The 25,157-nt window shown below is 37.0% G+C and overlaps 1 protein-coding gene across 3 annotated transcripts in view; it reads left to right on the plus strand.

Moving 5' to 3' along the window:
* Window positions 1-396: 396 nt before the first annotated feature.
* The window catches only part of SPATA7 (spermatogenesis associated 7), a 35,487-nt gene continuing 10,726 nt past the window's right edge, over window positions 397-25,157 (plus strand). For 2 of the 3 annotated variants that reach the window (XM_090141488.1, XM_031593121.2), the window contains exons 1-5: window positions 397-928; window positions 10,404-10,484; window positions 11,573-11,665; window positions 12,879-12,926; window positions 22,408-22,541. In XM_090141488.1, coding sequence (XP_089997614.1) covers window positions 757-928; window positions 10,404-10,484; window positions 11,573-11,665; window positions 12,879-12,926; window positions 22,408-22,541 — 528 coding nt within the window. In that variant the 5' untranslated portion in view covers window positions 397-756. Of the gene's footprint in view, window positions 929-956; window positions 1,404-10,403; window positions 10,485-11,572; window positions 11,666-12,878; window positions 12,927-22,407; window positions 22,542-25,157 lie in introns of those variants that run through there. The other variant, XM_031593122.2, reaches the window with a different exon arrangement.

A 25,157-nucleotide genomic window follows, 5' to 3' on the forward strand; every position in this document is an offset into this window, starting at 1 on the left:
CATGGCTAAGGGTGCTGACTGCGTTGAAAAACGGTGTTCTGTAGCTGAGAATTTGCTCTATAAGTGTTATTGTGTTCTTTGTATCATCTGTTGCAGTTTCCATGGAGATAAATAGGAGACATGACTTCTGGAGCGACTATGTAAAACCAAACCTACCACTTCTTCAGAAAGTTAAATACAAACACATCAGTGTTAATACAAACATCAGCGATACGATCAAATATTGCTTTTCAATATCTGCTGCTGTGGTTCATTTCTAAAGAACCGCTCTTTTGAAAGAGTGAATTTCTTCATTGCAACACACTGGGAATACTCCAGCTTCTCTACTTGCCATTCTCTCCTACAAAACATGAGTAATTTTGCTTAAAACACTCACTTGCACCATTTTTATTTTTTTTTACTTTCAGTCAGGTTGCAAGCAGGTTTGAATAATTGCTGTGGATTCCACCGAGGAACCAAAACTTCAGAGTGTAACACATTGCTTAAAGACGCCTCTGCCAGCAGCGATTCACCTTTATCCAGCTCACGTTACACGAGTTACGGCACCGCACGTGGAAAAACTGGGAGCGGCGCGATGCGGATGCCAGGCCCAGGAGAGGGCCGAGCCCAGGGACTGAGGGCGCCCGACAGCGCAGCTTCCCAGGGGCGGGGGTTGTTGTGGGGAAACCCCGCGCTGTGAGCAGCGCGCGGGAGAAGCCGTCCCCGAGGCCGCGGCCTGGCCCGGCCCCGCCCGCCTGGCGCGACGCTCCCGGCACCATGGCAACAGCGGAGGCCGCCGGGCCAGGCCACGTCGCGCCGTGCCAGACTCAGCGCCCCGCCCCGCCCGGCTGCTGCGGAGGCAGAGCCGTTGCCGCCTTGAGCCGAGAGTTGGGCTCGCCCGAGAGCATGGGGGTGAAGATGGAGAGCGGCGGCGGCAGGCGGAGCCAAGGTGCGGGGCCGGGGAGCGGCGGGCGGGGCTCGCCGGCGTTGGGGCGCGTTGCCGCCTTGCCGCCCTGCCTTTCTCGGCCTGCCGGCCGTGGGGGGCTGGGGCGAGGCCCTCTCCAGAAAGGGGCCGGGCCGGGTGGGTCTGTTCGCGTGTTAGGGTGGCAATGGCGGCACCGCCTGCCCTGCTGTGCGGGGCGCGGCCCGTGCGGAGCTGGGCCGTTCAGAGCCATTCGGGCTTTTGCCCGCGGGGAGCACGGCTCGGCAGCGGATTCCACGCGGGCGAGGGGCAAAAGGTTCAACATCGTAACGTGGCCGCTAAAGCGTCCGCCTTACAGGCAGCGTCGCTGCGGTGCTCTGCCTTCAATTGGCGCTCAGCGCTGCCGTGTCAGTGCGGCGTGGGGTGGGCAGGGAGAGCCGCCTCGTTGTCGGTCTGAATTTCTTCGCCCTTTGGGATCAACGTTTCTTCTTTTCTAAAGCTGGTACGGCTCTGAACTGTCGTTTATAATGGTGTTGGGTTTTTTTTTGTGAGCAGAATTCCATGTAGATGGCTGTTGGGTGCGGGTCCAAGTTTTTTGGGGAGCAGTGGGTGTTAATGAAAGAAGTAAAGGATTTTTAAATAAAAGCTCTGAAAAGGGTGGGAGATCAGATGGATGCTGCCAGGCACTTCACAGTGGTGCTCAGCAAGTGGAACTGTAGGAAGCCTGCTTTAGAAGGGGCTTGGGCTAGGTGATCTGCTGCCCTTCCAACCCCTGTGATTCTATCTGATTCTGTCATTCCTTACCGAGATTTAATCAGCTGTGGGCTGCCGGTGTGTTCCTGCAGTACTCATAGAGACGTTTGTCATTTGTGATAAAAACAGGCATAAACATGAAAAAAATGTTTACATGAGCTAGCTCCAGCTCTTGGAAAGTATCTGAAGTATTTTTAGATGTGAACTTGATGGCATGAATGGTATAAAACAGTGGTAGGAATTACTCAATGCTGTGCTGTCAAAATTGTACACAGCTGTGTCAGGTCAGATCTAGCGAGATAACATTTCGCATTGCATCTTTATGGTGTCAGATCAGGTCTTTGGAGATGGTGACAGATGCCGCTCCAGGAGAGGTCTGATATTAGAGTAGAGTTTTAACATGAGGTCTAATACTACATGGATCTACAGACCTCTGGGCAAAAACTAGAATCTTCTGCATCCATAAATATATATGTTTAATGTTGCAGTCTCCATAGAAGACATTCCCCTTCATTGTGTGAAGGCAGTCTTACTACAAATCTGTCACGTTCTTCATTGTTCATGTTCTTGATTCTCTAAGTATTTTTATGGACAATCACAGTCTGTTGATTGTAAAAATAGAATAAATAGAATATAAGATCTAAACTTCATTCAGGCTGCAGAAGCTTTGACTGAATGCCTCTTCCTGTCAAACAAACAAAAAACGATTATACAAAATAATTCGAAAGAGTCATATCTTTAAATGCTATTGCTTGAATGCTTAGAAATATATCACATTATTTTACCTGAGCAAAATTGGCAGAACAGCCCTCCAGTTGCTTACAGGCAGTCTGTGAAAGGGGCAGAACAAATAATATCTGTGTGTTCTACATGAGATAGTTGTGCCCATACAATGTTTGTCCGGAAAGTTAGTACTGTTTAGGGAGGATTTCTTATTTCATAACCTGTTGTACTCCTTGCACACTTTTTGTTGTAATACACAAGCATCAACTTGGTGATACCATTCTGAATCTTCAGAATTTGACCATCACGAAAGTTGAAAAATTGTATTTGTATCTTGAAAGAAGAAAGGACAAATGGAAGTCACAGTTGAACCATAACAATACATTTTAACCGAAAGTGGCAAATGTTGATCACTGACCACAACTTTTTAGCAAATTAAAACGTTGTCTCAACCAGTCATTTAAACCTGTCGTTACTTTGCCCATTGGTAAAATAGTCTACTCAGTGACTTTTATTCACATAGTATGACTTATCCCATCTTCATTCAGCAGATAATTTAAAACTGTTGTAGTACTGAAATACCTAATTGGTCCAATTTCATTGAAGGTTTCTGGCATGCTTCAAATGAAATATGTGCTAAAGTAGCAGGATTCAAATCATTAACCCTACTTGCTGTTTTGCTTCAAATCATACTCTGCAACATTACCTGCAGCTCAGCGAAGCAAGGATTCTCTGCTCTCTGTTCTGCATGAGGCCAGCTGTGCCTTTTCAGTTAGAAATATGGGAAAATGGAAGATGAAATACTGATGGAGTATTCCTTGTAGGCACAGATTAAAAAACAAAACAAAACAAAAAAAAAAAAACAGGAGACCTTTTCTCTCTGTGCACTATAAACTGAGTAGTGTGTTTTTCTCTCTATACATGCATGTGGAGGTATATATGATATCTGCTAATTGGAAAACTGTAATATTTTTCAAGAATTCACTAAATAAGACTCAAAAGAGCCTATTTTAAGGTTACTCTACTGTTTTGTTAGATTTCTTTAATCAGGGGAGGTTTTCAGTTTTGAAATATTATTTTTGTTGAATAGTTTTCATTTATGCGGAAAACTGTTACGTTATTAGTTGTAAAGGACTGAGAGACCCAACTCTTGTACATTGAGAGTAGATGTAAAGAAGAGGTTTTGTGTAACCCAGCAGAGTAAGCATATAAATAGTTCCAATCTAATTAATGGCTTAGAAGATTATATATGGGGCGCATGTCAGGAAATGATTCAGTGAATTACTTTCATAATATTTTGCTTCTGACACAAATGATCCCATGCAAAATTCAAATGGAACATTTGGAACTTCATTTTAAAATTGGAATATTGTAACTTTATTCATCACATTTTACTTAAGAAAAATTGGAAAGCAGTGGCAATACATTTTTTTTTTTCTGGTTGATTCTCTACTTTTTAAATAAATCTTAAATGTGGTTTCGTAAAAGGCAGCTTCAAATCTAAGACTTGTGTTCTCAGGATTCATGGGAGTTTTTCTTTGTCATTGAAACCAGAAGTGGATCCAGGAGTCTTCTACTTAGTTTTCATGAACAGGAAGAAAAACAACATGTTATTAAGTCATTATGAAGTGTTCAATTTTACCCCTCATACTTTTCAGATAGAATGGAACACTATCAGTGCATTCATACCCAGCTAAATATGAAGATGTTACCTTTTGTGATTGCATAGATAACTGCAGAAAAGCAAAAAAGACCGGCTGTATTTTAACCTGTCTTCCTGAAAATGGAGCCTGTGGGTTGATTCCTACTGTCTGCCAGCCTTTTCCTCTTTCTGGTCCTGAATACGTTAAGCAATTTCAGCCAGCTATGAGTAAGAAGTAGGAATCTTAGTGGTGTGAGACTCAATTTCTGAGTAAGGCAAGAAAATCCCCAACAGATTAACGTACTTCTTTGGGGAGAGGCATTCTGTTCTCTTGCCGTCCCCAGATAAGCAACAAGAGGATGAGCAACTAGTCAGCCAAGAATAAGCAACTAGATAAGCTTAAACTAGGTTACCAGTTGTAGCATATGTTAACTAGATATAAACAAGATGTAAACTGAGATAAACCAGATGGCTGATGATAACATACAGCAGCTCTGCAGCCACAGCTGAGCAAGTAGGGAATGTGAGGGTGAGGGGGGTGGATGACTGTCAGGGAGAAGTCAAGTTGGGAAAGTTGAAGGAGGGTTACCAGGTATAGAACTAAGCCACATTGAAAGTATCATTACTAAAAGAGCATCCTATTGTTACTGTTTTTTAAAATAATGAAAGTGTATCATCATTCTAATATAACAGAAAACATAGTAGTTTGTTTCTTTTTTAAAGAAATTTAAATCCAGTGTGTATTTTCATAGGTTAATCTCTAACATAGATACAACAGCGTTTACTGTGTGTCTGTGTTGCATTCATATGCACAATTTTTGCAGCATAAAGAGGTCATGGATATTTTGATTTAAAAGTTCTCAGAGTACCAAAAGGGTAAAAATCTATTTAGCAGGTTCAAATTTCATTCCTTTAAATGTTACCTTTTCAGAAATGTTAGATTAGATGCTTGCAGGAGTTGCCATCACTACTTCTGATGTATTTAGGATTTCATACTCCATGTGTACAGTGTTAGTGCTGCAGCATACTGTTAGTGTGTATGGAGTTAGACAAATGAGTCTGTAGCAGGAACTGCTGAAATGATCACTAAACTAGTCAGAAAGGGTGATAGAGCATCCTTGGCTTCTGATAAGATTGCAGCACAAAGCCAATTCTGTGTGTAGTTGCCTGAGTTAACCACTTGGGCAGAGATGTCTGGCTGACTTTGTTTTAGAGTATTCAGGAGCTGGGAAGGAAGAGAAGAAAAGGAGCTAGTGATGGAAAAGGCAGCAGCTCAAAGCCTTTAGAAGTTAGGGTAATGGTTAGAGTATTTGCATAGCATTTGTCAGTTTGGGTTGAATGTCCTTAGCCTCTAGGAGATGTAATCATCACAGCTCATGTGAATGCTGCAGTTTTAATCCATTGTAGGTGCTTCTAACATTTCTAGCTGAGAGGCTGCTGTGCATCAGGGAATGCAGGAATCCTTGAGCCATGAAAAAATCCAATACATGAAAGGGTCAGTGGCCTTGGCTGAGTGATGGGCATGTTCCACTGGGACAGCTGGGGAGACCTGAGGTCTAAATCTACATAGGACTTGGGGTTGTTTCAACCTCAGATCTATAAATTGCTTTTACAGAAATACAGTGCTCATGCAAATCTATACGGTTAGGTGAAGGGCCTGTAGCTTGTGGTGCTGCATTTAGGTGCCTGTATTTCCCTCAGGTCTCTGTATTTTTATGAGTTGTCTTTTAAGTAGCTAGTCTTTGTAAGGTAAAGGTAGCTAGATTGAATTGTTTTTGTGTTTTTGATTTGCTGTATCTGAAGTATAAAAATAGCAGGTTAATAGTCATGTTTAAAATCCTTCCTATGAGAGTGCTGTAATGAAAGACTGGACATCTTTTCTGTATATATTAATGTTCTAGATCTGAAATGGCTTTATAGGCAGAATTTAAGGAAATAATTTTCCTGTCTACTAAGAGGGTACAAAGTAACACACAGAAACCAGCATTTCCCATCATTTTTAGGACTTTGAAATTGCAAATAAAAATAGAATGTTTTTTAAATTAAAGTGAAAAGATAATGTGAAGAAAATATCTTACCAATCTCTTTAGAGCAATGCAATTATTACTTAGATACCAACTGGAAAAACTCTTCCCCAAGTTTGTTTGTTTTAGTTTTTCTCGTCATTGTGCAGTGTCACATGTGCAGGGAAAGCTTACAAGAACAAGCAAATAGAAGCACTAATAAGGAACTAAAATACCAGATTTTTTTTTTTTTTTTTTTTTTTTTTTTGTAATATGTCATTTGTTTGCTTTCTGTATTTCACAATAATATGCAGTGTGAGAATCCCAGTGTTATATTCAGTGTGGATCATTAACTTAAATCTGTGAAGATATGTACGCTTCTATCATTCAGTTACATGTGTAAAGTTATGAGTCCATTATACTTCTCAGTTTCTGAGGCTGTGAACTCAGAAAATAATTTCTTAAACTAAATGAAATGATATTGAAGTGTTTCCAGTCCAGATCTCGATATCTGTTTACATAGACCTCTACCTTGTGACTGGAAGGCTTTATTATTATATGAAGTAGAAGTGTGTGTTTTAATCAGGAAATGTTTATTCCAAAAGCTGCAAGTACTGGGACCAGTTCTGCTAAGCCCACTTCAGACAGGTGATCCTATTCAAGTAATTGATTATTCAAGAAATAAATTCTGTCAAAATCAGTGGAAATATTCTCAATGAAAAAATTTGCGCTTCTGTGAATGGGTTTTGGAAAAAAAGAGGTGGGGTTGACAAAGTCCTAAAACCGTACAGCTTTCTTCACTCCCACAGCCGTCCTGGTGCTCGCTATTGTTTTGCTGTTGCCGTTTTGTTAGGTTCATATTTGATAACTAAAAAAAAATCTCACCTTCTCCTTTATTTTTTATTTTTTCACATATCTAAGCTTTCAATTGAAGTTTATTTTTTGCTATTATGTAAATAGCTTTGAAAACACAAACTGAATTGAAACGAACACCTGCTCAAGTCAGTAGACAACTATCCTGTGAATCATTTGAATCCTAACATTCTACCTCGCTTCAGTTGTTTTGAATTAACAATAAACTAAATCCCCCCACATACCAGATCCATTTTCTTCTCTGGCTTAAGCAATTTAAAAGCACAAATTAAAAACTGTATGAATTTCAGACTGCAGGTTTATGGGGTAAAAGTGTAAGCTGAACTTAATGTAGCAATGATAAATGCAGTTGAATGTCTACACGAACAGTCTCAGATCCTAAGAAAACAAAAGTTTACTTATTCCTTACAGCTCCAGTAGCACTGACCATTACTTATTTCAGCCAAATTAGTATCTTTGAGTCTGTGAAAAAGTGTCGGCGAGTTCTGTGAGATGAGGTGGTTCGCAGAGACTCAAACATCCTCTTTAATGGAAATGTTACAGAAATATCTCCATCACTTCATTTGGCACAAGGGACAGAGAGGGTGGGATGTGACACTACAGGTATGTGTGCTATGCACACAGTCAGAATATTCAGATATTCTGATACACGTGAATTGCGTAGGGCAGAAGGAGCCGACGTGATAGTTCTTTCCATACAGCTTATCCATGTTGCCATCTGCTGGTGATGCAAAGTAAGTGAGCATTTCAGAATCCTCACGTTTTCCTCTAGTGTTGAACAGAGATTTACTTCCATCTGCAGACAGTGCAAGCAACAAGTTTCTGAGTAGATCTGTTTCTCTTTAACTCAGGACAGAGACATTTAGCTTATTTGAAATTAACCATCTGCAGTTGTGAGAACGTCCCCGTGCATTTTTAAGATGCCCGTGCTTACCTCTCTACAATTCTTACACACAGAAATTAGTTAGAGATGGCCTTACAACCATTAATCTAATGGTATCACATGTCTTTTAGAACTATAACTTGGCACTGAAATACAGAAAATACAGGAAATTTTAGGTTATTTTGAGCAACTGTGAGTGAAAATGTTCAGATTTTGATATGTCTTTTAAGTTTACATTTCTGACTTATAGTTTACACATTTTTCTTTTTTTAATCATTAGGATAAAATTTTATTTACCAAAATGTTATAATCTAACACTTACGTCTTTTGAAGGACTTCCATTCTGTAAAAAAGTGAGCACTGTACCTTCAGGAAGTCATGATTTTCAGGACAGTTACCCAAGTAGGTTGCGAGTACCACTTTGGTGTTACTCTGCTAGAGAAATGTAATACTTAAATAAGTTGCTGCTTCTCCCAGGCAACAAACAGGACCTGGGGAAATGGCCAGAAGTTGTACCAGAGGAGGTTTAGGTTAAACATGAGGAAAAACTTTTTCTCTCAGAGAGTGGTAAGGCACTGGAATGGCTGCCCAGGGAGGTGGTGGAGTCGCCGTCCCTGGCAGTGTTCAAGAGGCGTCTGGATGAGGAGCTACAAGATATGATTCTGTTTGTGGCAGCAGTGGTAATGAGAAGACGGTTGGACTAGATGATCTTACAGGTTTCCAACCTTGTGATTCTATGATAAGAAAGTAAGCCATTATTGAGCAGGATTTGCAATCATTACAGAGGCAGTCATTCTAAATCTAATAAATTCTTGCTATATGCTTGGAATTTTAATACTTTAATAGTTTTGTTTGCATGTATGTTTAAATCATGAATAGAGAGTAGGGGGGAATTTAACCACAAGGGGATTTTTAAAAGAGCCAATTAAAATGGTTGCAGAAGAGCACGAATGTTTCCCTTTGGCTTTAAAGATGATGTCATACCTTAAGAACAGTTTCAGGCTAGTGCTGAAAAAATCTGTGGTAGCACTTTTCCTTTGTTCCCCCTTTCTGGCATCTCCCATCAGAAGGGGTGGGAGCATTGTGCCTTAAGATATGTCAGAGCTGGAGCTGTGTAAAAGCAGGCTTTTCTGAGTGTGGGACCCTCTTGCTAGTTCAAAACTGGAATGAGTTGTGCTTTGCAACTGTGCGAATTGAGCATGTTGATTCAGACACAGCAAGTTCCCAGAAAAATATTAGGTAAATTTCCACATACAATAATCATTTTCATTTATTTTTTCAAGATACTTTTTTTGCTTCCTAAACTAATCCTAGTCATTTGAAATTTATTACATGTCTTTTTATAATTTCTCTGAGGAAATGATATTAAAACATTATTAAGAGAATAATTTATTTTGATGTGATCTCTGCCAACTAATTCTTGGATAGCATCTCCATGCAGCATGCTCTTACACTTAAAGTTGAGCTATGAAACACTGTTGTGACATTCATAGCTGTAACAGTACTGTTATATACTCATAAATGTCACACAACACTGGGAAATGAGGATGGAAAACAAGGTGCTGAGCAGAGGTAAAAAGAAAGTAAAAAGCCATGAAAAATGGAATTACGGGGCTCTTAGAAACATGGCTTAAGCCTGGCTGTGTCTTTCAGCATAATTTCTTGTAGTGTGCAGTCATTCTGTACAGATGCCTGCCTTTGCTGATCCAGCTGAAGGCTGGGGCAAAAAGATTCCCACTCCTCTCGTTTGTTTTAATTTGTCCTCTGAGCAGGGTCTTGGAAACCATAAAAGAATGCTTTGTATGCACTTGTATTTGAAATAACAGTGTACCTACCTCCTGTTAAAATTTGTTCTAAAAATGCTACAAATTCTAAATTAAATTGGATGTATATTTTTAAATCAGAGGTCACCTTACAGACAGTGGTTGTGAGCCCGACTTTGCTTTCTTTTTTTTTTTTTTTTTCCGCCAAGGAGAAGATGCAGAGCTTTTAGTTCACGTTTTCATATTTCAGAACAATTGGATGTTTATGTTTTGTTAGTATCTACACTCGTTTAGAGGGTTTCCAGTCTATAAACTGCCAGAAGATGAAATGGCAAACCAAATTTTTCTTGCAATAACAGTAATAAGTATTTGAAAGAGTGTGATCTCATTATTAGGGTGGTTTGTCACACAAATGTAATTAGTTCTTTTAAATCTATTAAACTCTTGAGTATTATACTAAACACAATGTTTATCTACATACAGAATATTTTTCACTTTAGTTGTTTGATATCATGATAACATTCAATCAGTAAGCACTTAAATTAGAGTTTATCATAGCTACAAAACTTTGCATCTCTGTGCAGTCTAATGAGCAATGTAAAAGTTCAGATTGAAGTGATCTAAGGGTCTCTTCTGCTGCTTAAGCCGTGGAACCAGTAGAAGTTTTACAATCATATTTTGGCATCTTGATTAAGTTGCTTAATTATGCTGTAGTATTATAGTCTAATAAAGACTTTTCATCTAGGACAAAAATGCGCTAGGATAACTGAATAATTCTTTGGGGAAATATATTTTTATTTATTTTGCTTGTCTGTCAGAGTATGTATTTTCTCCTTTCTAACTGTTTGATATTTTGTTAAAGTGAATGAATACTCAGCTGTTGTCGTTCCCAGATGTGGTCCAGCAAGTCCATTTAAAGGACAGCTAAGTACTAAAAGTAATGGTAAGTAACACACTTGCATTCATTAAAAATTTGACGAGGTTTCTCTATGTGAATTAATTGCATTCATGATCAAAATGCTGGAGCCACAAGTTGGACTTGATGATCCGCGTGGATCCCTTCTAACTCAGGACTCCATGAACCTTTGCACTGAGCTCTACTGGTGAAATTTAATAGTACTTACAATTGCTATACATTATTGAAAATATGTTGCCTGGACTGTTACGCTAGCTAGAAATAATTAGCAACATATCTGCATTAGCTGGAATATGTAGAATTAGAAGAACTGTTGAAGTTTAACCTGTTCCTTTGCATGCAGTTGCTGGGATGGGATAGGATATGTTTCTGTGCCACCTCAGACTCTTTTTGAAAGAGCATAGAATGGTTAAAAAGGAAATTTCCATGCTGATATTTTCCAACTTCAGCTACATCAGTAACTTTATCGGGCTGGGGGGAAAAAAAGAAAACAACAAAGGAGATAAGATAGTTTTGTGTTATACTGGCAGGTTAGGCAAACTGGCTTCCACTGAACAGACAAGCGCACAGTAATATTGTATTGAGTTTGTAAGTTCTGCCTTCTGCAAATAGTAAGTGTTCCAGAAACGTTGCTAAATGTAAGCTGGTGCTGTAGTGGGAGCACTAGGAAAAAATGACCTACTGCTCAGAGAAGTCATGGATGCTTCTCTGGAGATGTCAAGGCCAAGGTTGATGGATCCCTGGGCAGCCTGATTTAGTGCCTGATTTACCGGCTGGCAACCCTGTCTGTTGCAGGGGAGCTGGAACTAGATGATCTTTAAGGTCCCTTTCAGCCCCAAGCCATTCTATGATTCTATGAAAGCTTAAGTGGACATCTTTCAGAAGCATGATCATGGAACTAGCTCCTAGGAAAGCAGAGTTTCATCTCAATACTTGATAGAGGATAGAAGTTAAGAACAAAACCACTTTAATGTTCTTTTGGCTTTTATTTTCTACTGATCATATGTCCAGCTATTATTGGAAGTACTGGCTTTTAGATTTGAATTGCAGTCAATAACTTCAAGATTTGAATATTCTTTTACCTACCTTTATAATGTTAATTTTAATCATAATAGCTTTCTGCATCGACTCCTCCCGAAGCCTGACTAACCAGTACCTGATCAGAGATCACTTGATGTTTCATTATAACAGAATTCTTTCAGCCAAAGGTAAAAATTGCATATATAAATAATATAAATAATAATATATAAATAAATAATTTCCACTTTCAGATTTAGCTCATTTTTTTTTCAGAAAAGGCTCATATCAAAAGGGAATGAATTGGGTTGTTAGAAACCTGATTTTTTTTTTCTTTCCTGTTTCATGCTTGGAGTGATGTCAGTAAGAAGATACAGCTTTTATGTAATAATACTTGTGTGTTATTAGGATTAAAAGTTTTGCATGAAAACCTTTTCTCTGGAGTGCTACCAAAGTTACTTTATGTAAGGGTACTTTGTGCAATATTCTCTTCGTTCAGCAGTAGTGCTGTAATAAAATAGGATATGGAGATAACCTCAAGAGCAAACATTCCAAATTTATTTTAGAAATGATTACATAACATCTTCAGTTAAACTAAGAACACTGACTATTTTCTTTCCAAAGAATGATCTTTATCTTTTGTTCATGCTGCAGTCAGTTGCATTAGCAAGTTTTAAGGAGTTTGCATATTGTGTTGGATTTGCAAATGAGAATAGTGTGTTACTAATCTCTACTGTTGAGCACTAAAAATGTATATGAATATCTGGGCAGATTTTAATTGTAGAAGTAGTTAACATTTGTCAAAAGGCAAATGTGAAATCTGGAATGTAGGAGCCTGTTGAACTTATACATGTTTGTATGTTTTTTAATTATGTTGAGATACCAATTTTTTTTCAGATTTAGAAATGTGTATTTATTCCTATATGAGCTGGCAGTATCCCATTGTTAATGCTACAACTGAAAGCAATCTATTATTGCTAAAATTATTATTTTTAAGGAGTGTGAATTGCTGTTCAAGTTAATATCATGTACAGGGCTAGGAGATGTCTGTACATAGCTGTTAATATTGTTTTTTTTTTATTTTTCATTGCATAAACTTGTTGTGGGGATTTAAGTACAAGAGATATTAATGCTAGGGCTTGGCAGAATGTGCTGAGTGTTTAAGGTTTCTGAATACCTCCCAAAACATTATGTACTTTCTTTCAAGCTATTTTCAGAAACAGGGTTTTGGATGTGGTTATGCTAATTTTCCTATCATTTCTCCATTTCTTAATGTACTTTAAAATAGTGAAAAATATGCTTTATTCTAATTAAATGAGCATATGTTCTGTTTTATTATTACATTTTTTTCTAGCCATGACAAATACTAATACTGAATTGCATCTATTTTTTTCCTATTTTTAGCAGCTGTAGACTGTTCAGTGCCCAGAAGTAGGTTGAGCAGCATTAAACGTAAGTATCTGAGAAGTATCTTTTTTTTGCAAAAGCTTCTGTAAAACTAACCTAACAAAGCAAATGCCAGATGAATAGGAAAACGACCACTAATAAAGCATACGTCTATCTGCTTGTTTCTTCAGCTTTTCTTATTCTGCTCATATCTATTGATAAGATCCTGCATTGAATGTAATATTAGTGAGATGGATGTAGTCCATCAGTGATTAATTAATTCGACTTAAGATCATAACTAAGATTAGGTTCCTTTTCTGCATGGTCAATGCAGCAGAAGAGGAGAAATGCAGTAATTTCTCTCTGATTTCTTGTGATATGATGTAAGCTTGGACTTTCATGAGGAGGGCTTATGAGTACCATGTTAAGAGGAATTTTAGGAATGTGGGCATATGGGAACTGGGACTAAAATTTGCTGTTCCTTTTGACAGAAAGTACAGCAGTCACAAATGCCCATCCCAGCAGCCTAAATGTAGTTACTTTTCCCAAGAGTTGTTCCATTTCTTAATGCTGATGAAATGTGTCAGTACTGTAGCTTTTCTTTACGGTTTTAGCTGAAGAGCAATACTTTCAAGTCACTGACTTAAGGAATACTAAATGAATCATCAAAAGAAAGGGTGAATAGCAGCTGTTGGTTAAAATAACAAAGATGTATTTCTGTTATCTGATATCTTTTTTTCTAATCCAATTGGAGAAAGTTCTTTTTCTCCAATTCAGTATTCAGTTACCACTGCAGAGATACTGGAAAAAATTTAAAGCATTTATTTGGGATAAAAAGATAAATCTTTTCTGTGTAGCATACTTTGTTAGTCTCAAATCCAGACAAGCCAAAGTGATAATACCTTACTAAATGATTAGAGTAACCAGAGCTTATGTAGAAAATCACTCTTCCTTTTGGCAAAAAGACGTTAGCATTTTGTTAGATTTTTTTCCATTGCTTCTGCTTAAGGAGTTGAGAGTGAATAAGGCAACAGGCTGCTTTCAAAAAGTGCAGCACAATTAGGAACAGTGTTACAAGGCTATCTATAGTTTACAGATTGAGATAGGAATTTCAGATCATCTGTTCTGCAGAATTATTTGAAAAAAAACCTTCCTTCCCAACATCCAGCTACACCAAAACTTGCTTTGAAATGGGCAAGAAAAAACAAGGCTGGTGCAAGAAAAAAAGAATTTACACCTGTGTGTTTGTCTAGTAAAATCCTTCTGTTTTTCTTTCTGGAATTGCTAGAATGTTTCCTTGATTCCCTAACTATTACTCTTCCATACCTTTTCAGGTGTTAGGTCTTTCTAAACACTAGCAAATGCCTGATAGTTTTAGTCTGTTGCCTTTACAGATAAAATGCTCCTGAGCTTGTGTGTTTCACACCAGCATGAGTTTCACAGAATGAATTCATTTCGGAAGATAACTACCCAGCTTTAACAGATAATTGTTACAACAGTAATAGGTGTGCTCTGTAGTGAAGAAATTTCCATTTTAGGTAGTAGGCTTTTGCAGTATGTTTCAGTTCATCTTAGACTAGAGTCTGACTATGTAACTGTCCTAATAACAGACAGAATATTTATCTCTTATACAGAGTGTGATGGAAACTTTTCACCTTTGTTGCCATCTGTTCAATAGGTGCATTAAATTTCATTAACTTGCTCTTTCACCTATTTTCAAACTGCACTAGAAAAAGCTGCTGATGTTTTTTACCTTATTAGAACATGGTTGCAACTAAGACAGTTCTAGACTTTTTTTCTTACCTGTCTTCTTAATATGTTTTCTCATCTGTCTGAGATCACTTTTTATAAGCAGACATAGGCTGAAGTTTCAGCAGACTTAGCAAAAGTGTAGTCTGTGGGGGCACATCTACTTTCATTTTCTTGATTAGTGGTCTCATAGTCTTCAAGATAGTTAAGGTACTCAGACTTTCCTTGGCCGGTATCTGCACTGACTTTAAAAACTCCTGGTGTTCGGAATGAAATTGAAAACTATTTAAATTAATTTTGTACCTGAGATTAGAGTGCTTGTCGTCATCTTTTTTTTTTTCCCCTACTGTTATAAGCACTGTTTATGAAGAACTGTAGATTTCAGTGCTATATTAATAGTGCAGCCAAGTATTAAGTGTCCAGATGTTAAGCTCAATGCTAGGTATCGTTTATTGTTTCTCTGGTAATCAACCAAACATAAGTTTTATCCCCTTTATCGAAGGAGATACTACAAAACTTACTGTGGAGATGACAGCTAGCACTCAGGTAGTAGTACTGAAAATAGAGCTATTGAAAATCTGTTCATGAATGAAGTACACAACAGGATTTGAAGAATATTTTCAAACCAATGTATATTTTTTCTTACTGGAAAAGGGACACACCAGTCTCAGATACAACATCAGTGTGACTGTCTATCAGCCATACTGGTAGATAGTGTCACTTGGATCAAGGAGTTTACAGCTTTATTCTTCATGTAATTCTGTGCCTATCATTGCCTCAAGTGAAGCATATTGCCACTTTTCTCTTTTAAAAAAATTAGGGAAGGGGAATAAGTTTTCAGTTTGAAATGTTTAGATCTATTAATAGCATAGAGTTGCAAAACAGAATTCCTGAAGATAGTGTTAAAAAAAAGCCCCTAAAAATATGCATCATATATAGCTAAAATAGCAGGTGAGTATTTCCCTTCGGGGTTGTTGCCATGAATCAGTCGTTAGTGTTTAAGAATTAAACATGATACTGTAGCTGGCATGCTCCCTGGACAACTAAATGTGTACTGTCCTTAAAGTGGCTTTAGTTTCCACTGTTCTTTTCCTGGTATCTTAGCTGGCAGCAAAAAAGGCAAGCTGCCATGCAACTGAGCTCGCAGCAAACATGTTCCTGTGTATTAGATCAGCCTTATTGACTTAAAATAGTTGTTAAAATGTGAAACTTATTGAAATGTGAAACTTCTATGTTCAGAATTAGTCCAAGCATGTTGATTGATATCGGTGGCCATTAGAGGCCTGTGGTTGTGGAATTTGTGCCAGAAAAGTTGATATAAGCTATGCCAAGTAAGACAGCTGCTGCTACACATGCCTGGTTCCTAACAGTCCTGTCTTTTCAACCCATATGTTTAGAGGTTTTTCCACAAGTATATTGATAGCACAGCCTGAACCCAGTGATTAGTGTGCTTGAAATGCAAGTCTCTTTGATGAAAGGGGGGGAAAAAAAGAAAGAAAGAAAGAAAGAAAGAAAGAAAAAGAAGGGAAAGTATTCTGAGATGTTTCCACCAGGAATCAAAATCTATTTTTTAACACTGATGGAGCTTGAATATTTGCAGGGAGCAAGAAAACAATTCAGTCTGATCAATAACGTTGGCTTTTTGTTTGTTTTTACTTTTGCGAGGTTTGGATTAATGTAGAAATACCAATAAATGTATATTCTTCTATAATTCTCTATTTGAATTTTTCCTAGATTGCATACATGTTTTGCATTGTCTTTGTCTACCCTTCACACTGTGGAAGGCCAGGTATCCTGTTCCTGTTTTACAGGAAGCTTTCACAAAATGTCTCATTTTTGATTCTTAACTTTTCTGTTTTGTCTTCTCCTTACATAATGTATTTCTGAAAAAGAAAGCTAAAAGCAACTTAAATAAGTCATTTAAAATGAAACACTCAAATAGCTCTAACATTTGCGTTATCAGAGTTCAAATGTGCTTTTAGAAAGGTATTCTGACACATTTTTCAAGTCTGAAATTTTGGAGAGTGGGGAAATGCAGAGTGTAAAAGTCTTTATCAATCAATACTTGCAGCTTTAGGAATTTATTTTTATTTTTACAAGTTATTTACTTAAAATATCTCCTACTGAAAGATTTTTTTTAAGAGGGAGAATTCATTTTGAAATGTATATTCAGTACATCAAAAAGTGCATTTTTCTCATAGTTTGTGGTTGCAAAATGACAGTAGATCATCTAATCTGCCTTAGAGTTAAGCAGACTAAAAATATAATCCAGTTTTGCTAATACTGAGCTTAACAGCCATAATGAATATAGTGAATAAAGCGCACAAACAAGAAGGGCCTCCTGTCTTGACCTGTAAAGATCAAGAAATAGAGGAAAACATGCTTTTCTTTTGTTGTTGTACCAGCACTTAGTCATGATGATTACTGAAAATGTGTCCCTGGTACGTGATTGAATTTACCCAGCTTTAACGTCTGTCCATTGTTAGAGCATCAGAGGGCAGTGGAGGGATTGTTGTTACACCTTTTTCTGCTGTTAATCAGGAGCACAAAGTAAGTAGCATACCTGAGAGAATGAGAATAAAATTGTTTTTTGCTTATGCAAACTGTGCTAGTGATATTATGAGATAAAATCCTCTAAGCCTGTCTGACTTGTTTCTAGAATTCATGATTTGACTTCTGAGTAGGCTTGGATGTACCTTAAGATTGGGAGCAGCAGTTTCACAGTTTCAGTGTGCACAGGCTGCTGTACTCTTCATCCCACCAACAGGAGTATCTATGAGATGCTGTATAAAGACCCTATATGGATCAGAGGTGGATGGATTTGGAATAACACTGTGCTTCTAGCCTCTCTGAAATTCTTCTGATGTATTCAAGTCTCACTGTTAGGCTTTACTTGGAAGCTTTAACAATGGCCAAATTCTGCTATTAGCAGCTATGCCAAGCAGTATCATGTTTTTTTAAGTAGATCACCTGATGCAAATGTTATTATTCTGAGTAACATTCTATTTGATATAAGCAAGGCTATAGATATCAAGCCCTTAACAAATCCTTTATCATCTTTCCTCATTGTGATTTCTCCTTTATTTGATAAAACAGTGTTACTGATACTGGATATGTAGAAGGACTGCAGAATCATAGAGTTGTGAAAATTAAAATTTGTGTTATGAAATTTAAAAATGTAAAATTGTGAACCTCGTACCAATGGCAAAACTCAGTTTGAATTTGATGAGAACTCACCCCAGTTGCATAAATCATGATGCCGTGGGGATTTCTGCTGTTAGGAAGGTAATGGTAAAAATGCTTATGGAAGGAAGAACTTGCTTGTAGCAGTAATATTACCTGATGATACACTGCATATTTTTATTATGATCACTGGAAGCTCAGCAAAAAATGAGGTTGATGTTTGCACTATTGATCTAGGAGAATTTATGGGGGTGAAACATAAGCAGAAGTGGGTTTTTATAAAATCAGTTGATAAAAAGACATTGGAGGAATTCTCAATGCTGGACAATTCTTTTGAGATACCTCATTCAATGACCTAATCAATTTAAGGCTAACATAATACTTAATTGTTTGCCTTGGCTTACTTACATCAATAATGAAATGACTTGAAGGTTAAATCTGTAAAGTGTACTGTAATGTGATGTGATAAATTTAGAGATCAGAAATTTGGAGTGAAGGACAATCACTTGCATTCCAAATCATAGTATTCTTTTAAACAGAGAGCTTTCTAGCTGCTTAGGAATGTGATAGATATGATTTTTTTTTCCTTTCACTTTTTTTATTATTTAGTTTTATAATTCCAAGCATGTATCTAGGAACACTGCTGAAGCCAAGTTTTAAGGAAGAAAGAATCAAATCTGTAGAAGACTAGCAGAGAACTCTAGCAGAGAAATAAAACAGTCTGATCTCCACTTTCTAAGTGTAGTGTAAACTTTGTGAGAACGATATTTGCCTCAGCAAAAGTGTTTAGTTCTGTGAGAGTCTGATCAGAGTTTTATAGTTAGCTCTTTACAGAGAATACTACACTTTAACCTCTAAAATTTATAGTCTTTCTTATGCCTACTCTCACCACTGGCAGAATTGAGATAACAGATTCATGGAGTGGGTAGAATAAGTTATGGAATTTATTTAGCTTTGCAGACTGAATTTATCAGATATACAAAAATTACTACTTTGTTTATCATCTAATACACTGTCTCTTTATTATGCTGTAAATCTTTGTCATGGTTTAAGCACAGCAGTTAATGAGATACATTAATCTCAAAGTCTTCTACAAGGCTTAAAAAGAAACTCATGTTATTTGGGTATATAGATGGGATTTTTAATACTTAAATACTCAGTGTACCCTTTTTAAAGAGATGAAGAACTTGTTTATTAACAAGTTCAGTTGATATTTACTTTCTGCTACTCTGTGGCATTATTCCAAAGGCATCCTGTGAAATTTGAATTGTTAACTTCACTGAAAACTAAAGAAGTTATGACTGTAATTGATTTGAAACAGAAGCTATCTAGAACAGTGTTGAACCTTTTTCAGTTTTTAACAGATACATCTCCTTTTCAAAACTGTGCATTTGTTCCTGAATACTGCTCTCATTCTTTCTGTGTATCATATACGCACAGATGCAGGACAAGTCATTGTGTATGGCAGTCTGGAGTATCTTCAGCTTCTGTCAGTTGTAATGTTATTTGTAATTAGTGCCTCAAATGCTCAGGCACTTTGTAAAATACCATTTTCTGTTCAGCAAACAAAGTCTGGATTCCGCAGTCCTTGCTTGGAGAAACGATGTGTAAAGTAAGTGTAGGCTGGCAGCATGCATTTTTTGGATCCATACCCTTGTTGGTCTGCCTCAGAGCTGTCCTAACTTACATCTAGTTGTCTGTTTGCGTCTACGTTAACTCTATTCAAGAAGGATTTCTTTGTCTCTGAATTTGCTGGTTTTACAATTTCCAGCTTTTACAGCAGATCTACACTGAGACCTCCTTAATTTGGCAATGTGGTAGTGGGTACTCTGCTAGGATTTTCTGCCATTCTATTCTGCATGTGTGTGCTCTGATTTGTAGTATGCATGAATGACTTTATAGCTTTTGGAACACACTTGATGGATTAGCTGAGATAAGCTCATTGGTGTGAGGCAAGGGCTTTACATTTCCCATCTAGGTGACAGTAGTCCCAGTGGGTCATTCTGACAACCAAAGATAGCCTTAGCATCCTGGCATGCTTACTGTTCTTTCTTTCTTTACTCTTGACTTGGGCACAAGCCATATTTTGGCTGAGAGAAGTCACAGCACACAGTCCTGGAGGAGATCTGTAGAAGGAGGCTTTTATAGTTTTGAACTCCAGTTGTAAAGACCAAATCTGCCCATGTGTGTGAAATCTCAAACCTTGTTCTGTGAAGAGTGGCAAAGGGACAACAAAATATCTCATTTTTTTGTTAATATTCACACTGCTTCATGCTTTGCCAAGAAACTCCCAGTAAGGCACAGTATGCAGTCTGAACACGCAGTAAGAGGTTTAAGCATGTATTTTCTAAGACAAGCCCACTTTCCTTCTAAGCACTTAAGTGTAAAGAAATTATTTTTCATTCAGCTATCTACTTGTACTTACAAAATGAGACACCTGTAATTCTGATTTGCATTCTTGCTTTGTAGAGCTCTGTCACTCATTCATTCATTGTTTCCTAAGATACTTATTCAATACTGATGCACCGTTCTGTCTGAGAAGTAGGCAAGACTTCAGTTTATACAGCTTTCATTTGTGTGCATATACTCTGGTAGACCAGCATAATTATCTGAGCATATTAAACTTTTCACATGTAGATAATTTTTGAGTGCCCTTCTGTAGCTTTTAAGACAAATAGAATTAGAAATAATAATAATTTAGAATAGCCACATGATAACAGTTTAGTGTAGGAAGATAAATAATGAGTTTTGATTATTTAATGCTTAATTCAGTTATAATTCATATTTTTAATTCAGATTTGTATAATTTAGCATATCTTAACTTCAGCTAATGGCTTCCCAGTAATAAAAGCAACTTTGTTTTGGAAGTACTTTAATGGAATATGCTGAACAAATCAGCAAATGTAAAAGAAATTACTTTGTATTTTACTTACCAATTGTAAGAACTGAAAGAGAAAGGGATTTCCTCCAGGAGTGAGTGCAATAGTTTTATATCTGGAAAAATCACTTGTAGCTTAAGAGGGGACTAAAATGTTTAACAAAATTAATATATGCAGTTAACTGAGTCCTAGAGACTCAGTCTCTCAGGTTAATGTTCATAGATGTATGTATTTTAAAAGATGATTATATTTCCCCAGATTGCTGTAGTTCTCAGCTGTCTAGAAGAATGTATGACATCAATCCACGGAGTGCATTTCCATATACTAAGTGTTTTAATCTGTGTGAAGGTTGGGGTCTACTGGAGTATGATATAAATACATTTTGAAAGTGAAGAAGAAATATGCAAAGGCCTTTCTGTGCATCTGTCTCAAACAAACCATTCATATGTTCAAAAAAGACAGGGATCTCCTAGAAAGAGTCTAGGGGAGGGCCACAAAGATGATGAAGGGCCTGGAGCATCTTTGATATGAGAAAAGGCTGAGTAACCTGTGTCTGTTCAGCCTGGGGAAAAGAAGACTGAAGGGGGATCTGGTAAATGTTTATAAATTTCTAAAGGGAGGTGGGATGTGAATGGATGAGGCCAGGCTCTTCCTGCTGGTGTGTAGCAAGTGACAGGACAACAAGTTATGGAAGTCAAGGAAGTTCCATACAAACATGCAGAAGAACTTTACAGTAAGGATGATGGAGCACTGGAACAGGATTCCCACGGAGGTTGTGGAGTCTCCTTCTCTGTAGATATTCAAGACCCATCTAGACACTTACTCATGTGATCTATTTTGGGGAACCTGCCTTAGAAGGGGGGTTGGACTCAATTATTGACATCCCTTCTGATCCCTACAATTCTGTGATACATCTGAGTCTGTATTAAATGAATGAGAATTGTAGTCAAGAGTTAAGCAGGTCCCATTGTGTATTCAGGCTTCCAAATTATTCTTATTTGTATAAAGCCTTCATTCATATTTGAGAACGAAATTATTCATGTTTTTGATCAGTTTTAGCTAGATTTTTTAATTTTGTGAACTTTGTCATCTGTGGCACATAGGTGCTCATAATATAAAAAAATCCTTTCTACTATCTAAGATAACAGATGTAGGTGATAGCAAACTCAAACATAGATCATACCCCAACAATAGTTTCTCCTCCTGATCAGGCAGTGTCCCTTTCACACAGTTTGCCTTCATTGTTTGTACTCTTGAAATGAATGTACTGTTTTGCAGAGGATTTCTGTATTTGGGAGATTATTTTTACATAAGTTGAACATGGATTTTTGTATACTGCAAATTTGCTAGCCAGCAAACATGTTGTTTCTTGCTGAAATATTGGATGAGAGTACAGTTAGAGAAGATTTATCCATAAAAGTTTAAGAGCAAATTTGTGAGTTTTCAAGCAGGATGTTCTGATAGCATTGCTGATCTTGGAATTAGTGCACAATCTTGTGCTACTTGTGAGATCTGAGAATACGCAAGAGAAGCTTCAGCTACTAGCATACTCTAGTGTTAATTTTCTTCTAAAAATAGAGGTAATTTTTCATAATTCCTGAGTAGAGTGGAGCCTGTCTTTATCGTCTCGCTTTGCTGAACATCTGGGAAACCCTTTGATATTTTCAAATAACTTAGGACAAAAAGAGAGTCCAAGATTTCAGATTGGATCTGACCAACTTTGTCTCTTTCCTAAGTTGCTGACCAACAGAGAAGAGAGAAACTGAAAAAGAAGATAGCCAGGTATGAAAAAGAAATGAGTGTGGGCAAAAGTGCCTCACGATCCAGCTCAAGAGAAAGTGGAAAGCTGCTGTCAACCTCTTTTGGAAAGGTAGATATTTTAATTTTGTTTAGTAGATATCATAATTAGCTTGCTTCCCCTAATAACAGCTGATCACCAATGCAGCAGTAGTTCTAGAAGGAGGACTAGTATATTTCTAACAACAGAATATAAGACAACTGTCTTCCTGGTATGCACCCAACCCTGTCTCAGCCTTCTGATAAAGGTGGGCAGGTATGTGGATAAAGCGTACTTGTGTTAAATCCAAATTGTAGTTACCCTTGAATTCTCTCTGTATCATCTCAGGTCAAATCTCCATGTCTTCTCTCTGTCGCTGAAATTGAAAATAGTATTTAAGCTGTCCAAACGAGTGTAGATGAGTACTCTTCTGTCAGTATATATAGGTTCAATTATTTTGACTGGAATTTTGCCCAGTTATATAGTGTGTGTTCCCAAATAATAAGTAGCCTAATAAACTATAAAATATTATTCATTCCTGTACAAGAGCAATTACAGCAATTTGCAACTTAAAAAAAGAATGCTATTTTAACTTCGTTGATTTTGGTGCCAAGTGCATCATTCATATGTTTGTTTTTGGCAGTGGGCAGTCTGAGTATGACCTTATTGTACTGAGACATAATGCTCTGAAATTCAGTACATGGCTCTTAGTTATGGATGAAATCACAGGCATGAGTAAGAAAAGGGAGAAAGTGTCATATTTAAAATCCAGGTGTTATCTTTTGTTGATAATATTTTTGTCCTTCTGCGCTCTTTGCTGCATACTGAGTGGTAGATTATTTCCTTTAATTATTTCACAGCAAAAACAAGTAAAGGGGGCTTAAAATCTCTTATTGCTGTATAAATTATCATTTCTAAGCAAAAGGATGTGTGGTCTTTAATACATCATTATGAGATTGTCACTCTCCCTTTGCTTTAATCACTTTCAAAACAAAGTCTACCTACTAGAATTTCTCAGTTCTACTAATTAATTACAGATGCTTTCCGATCAAAAGTTGTCCTGAAAGTGTAGTTTTTATCGTGCCAAGAGTAACTGCAGTTTTCCTTTTGTTTGGTAGCCTCAGGATGTAAATCAACAAAAAATTCTGAGTCTGGACTTGAATGTATCAATTAGAATATCAATTTAAAGATACATATTTTTTTTTTTTTTGAGTTTGCCAAATTAGCGTTTAACAACACTTAATTTGACAAAATTTGCATTGGTTTCCTATGCTTGTTTATACACCAAGGAAGGATTAAATGTTCTCTAATGCATTGTTAAGATAACTTAGCCATTCTAATTGTATTTCTCCAGCTATCAGAATAGGCGATACTAAGTTTCTAAGTTACTAAGTGGTAAATTCTAAGGATACCTATGATAACATAGAGAGGTTTTTTTTGCCATTTATTAATCCTATTACTACATTATCTGTTGCCACTAGGAAACTAAGATTCTACTAAACATCATTCATTTGTGGAACTACATGAAAAAATTGTGTTGTTAAATTAGGATATTCCTGAGTTGGGATGAGATTCAGAAAAAAATTGAAACAGTGAATTTTGGAGGTAGTTGTAAGTAATAGCAAAAAGTAGAAGCACTTTATAATGTAGCTGGTGGGGAAAAAAGGGACAAGAAGAGCTCTCCAGGCTTTGCCAACACTATGTTTAAATATGAGAATACAAAATTTAGAGATGTGACTTTTCTAATGCATGATTTATTGACTGATAAAACATGACTATCATATATATTGAGTTAAGAGTAACATACAATTGCAGTAAAACTTATAGCTCTGACCAGGTCAATGTCTGAATAGATTCTAGGCTTAATATGGGCTAGTCAGTTTTGTTTTACACACCTGACTTTTTATTTTCATTACCAATCATTTATTATGCTTTCTGGTAAGTCTGCTGCCTTTATTTCATCATTCTTCATTTTTTCCATAGCTGCATTTATTATTATTTAATGTTGTACTAGAGCAGAGAAACTATTTTAAATTGAGCCTATGCTTTGTGCATGGTAAAAACAGAAAGAACTAAAAATTATTCCTCTAAGATGTAGAGATTATAAGAAATTCTTAACTTACTATGTGATTTAGTCAATGTATTTTATTATACACTGAACAGAGTATGAAACTGAATATCTATAACGTGCCATGAATTTGACTAGTCATCTTTTTCACTGTTTTATGCAAGGATTTGAATGCATAAGAACAGTAAATTCTTCATTTAATATCTAGTTATAAATGTAAAGTTACTGTAATGTGAGAATCTACGGTGACATGAAATTAACTGAGAAAGTTATTGCTGTTGCGGTGACCTAAGTTTCATTACTGAGTTTTATTAAAATCATAGATTATCTTTAAAGGAGAGTATTTAGATCACTAAGTTGACAACGTGGGCTAAGGTGTGATAGATGGTTATGCTGCATCATGCATTTCTGTGCTTTTAGCAGAGACTCAACTGTGAGAGGCTGAGGAGCCAGTTGATTTTCAAAATGCACAGTGGGGCAGCCTTTAGATGGGATCGCTCTCAATTAAGGTGCTTCAAAGACAGTCATTTCTCTCACAGTCAAACAGAGGAGCAAGGAAAGCATAAGATGTACAGGACACTGCTATACTTCTCTTTTCTCTTTCCATGCTACTTAATGTTGATGATTGATGTCATGTGTGA

Source organism: Phasianus colchicus, chromosome 5 (genome assembly GCF_987193195.1).
Source record: "Phasianus colchicus chromosome 5, bPhaCol1.hap1.1, whole genome shotgun sequence".
NCBI lineage: Eukaryota > Metazoa > Chordata > Aves > Galliformes > Phasianidae > Phasianus > Phasianus colchicus.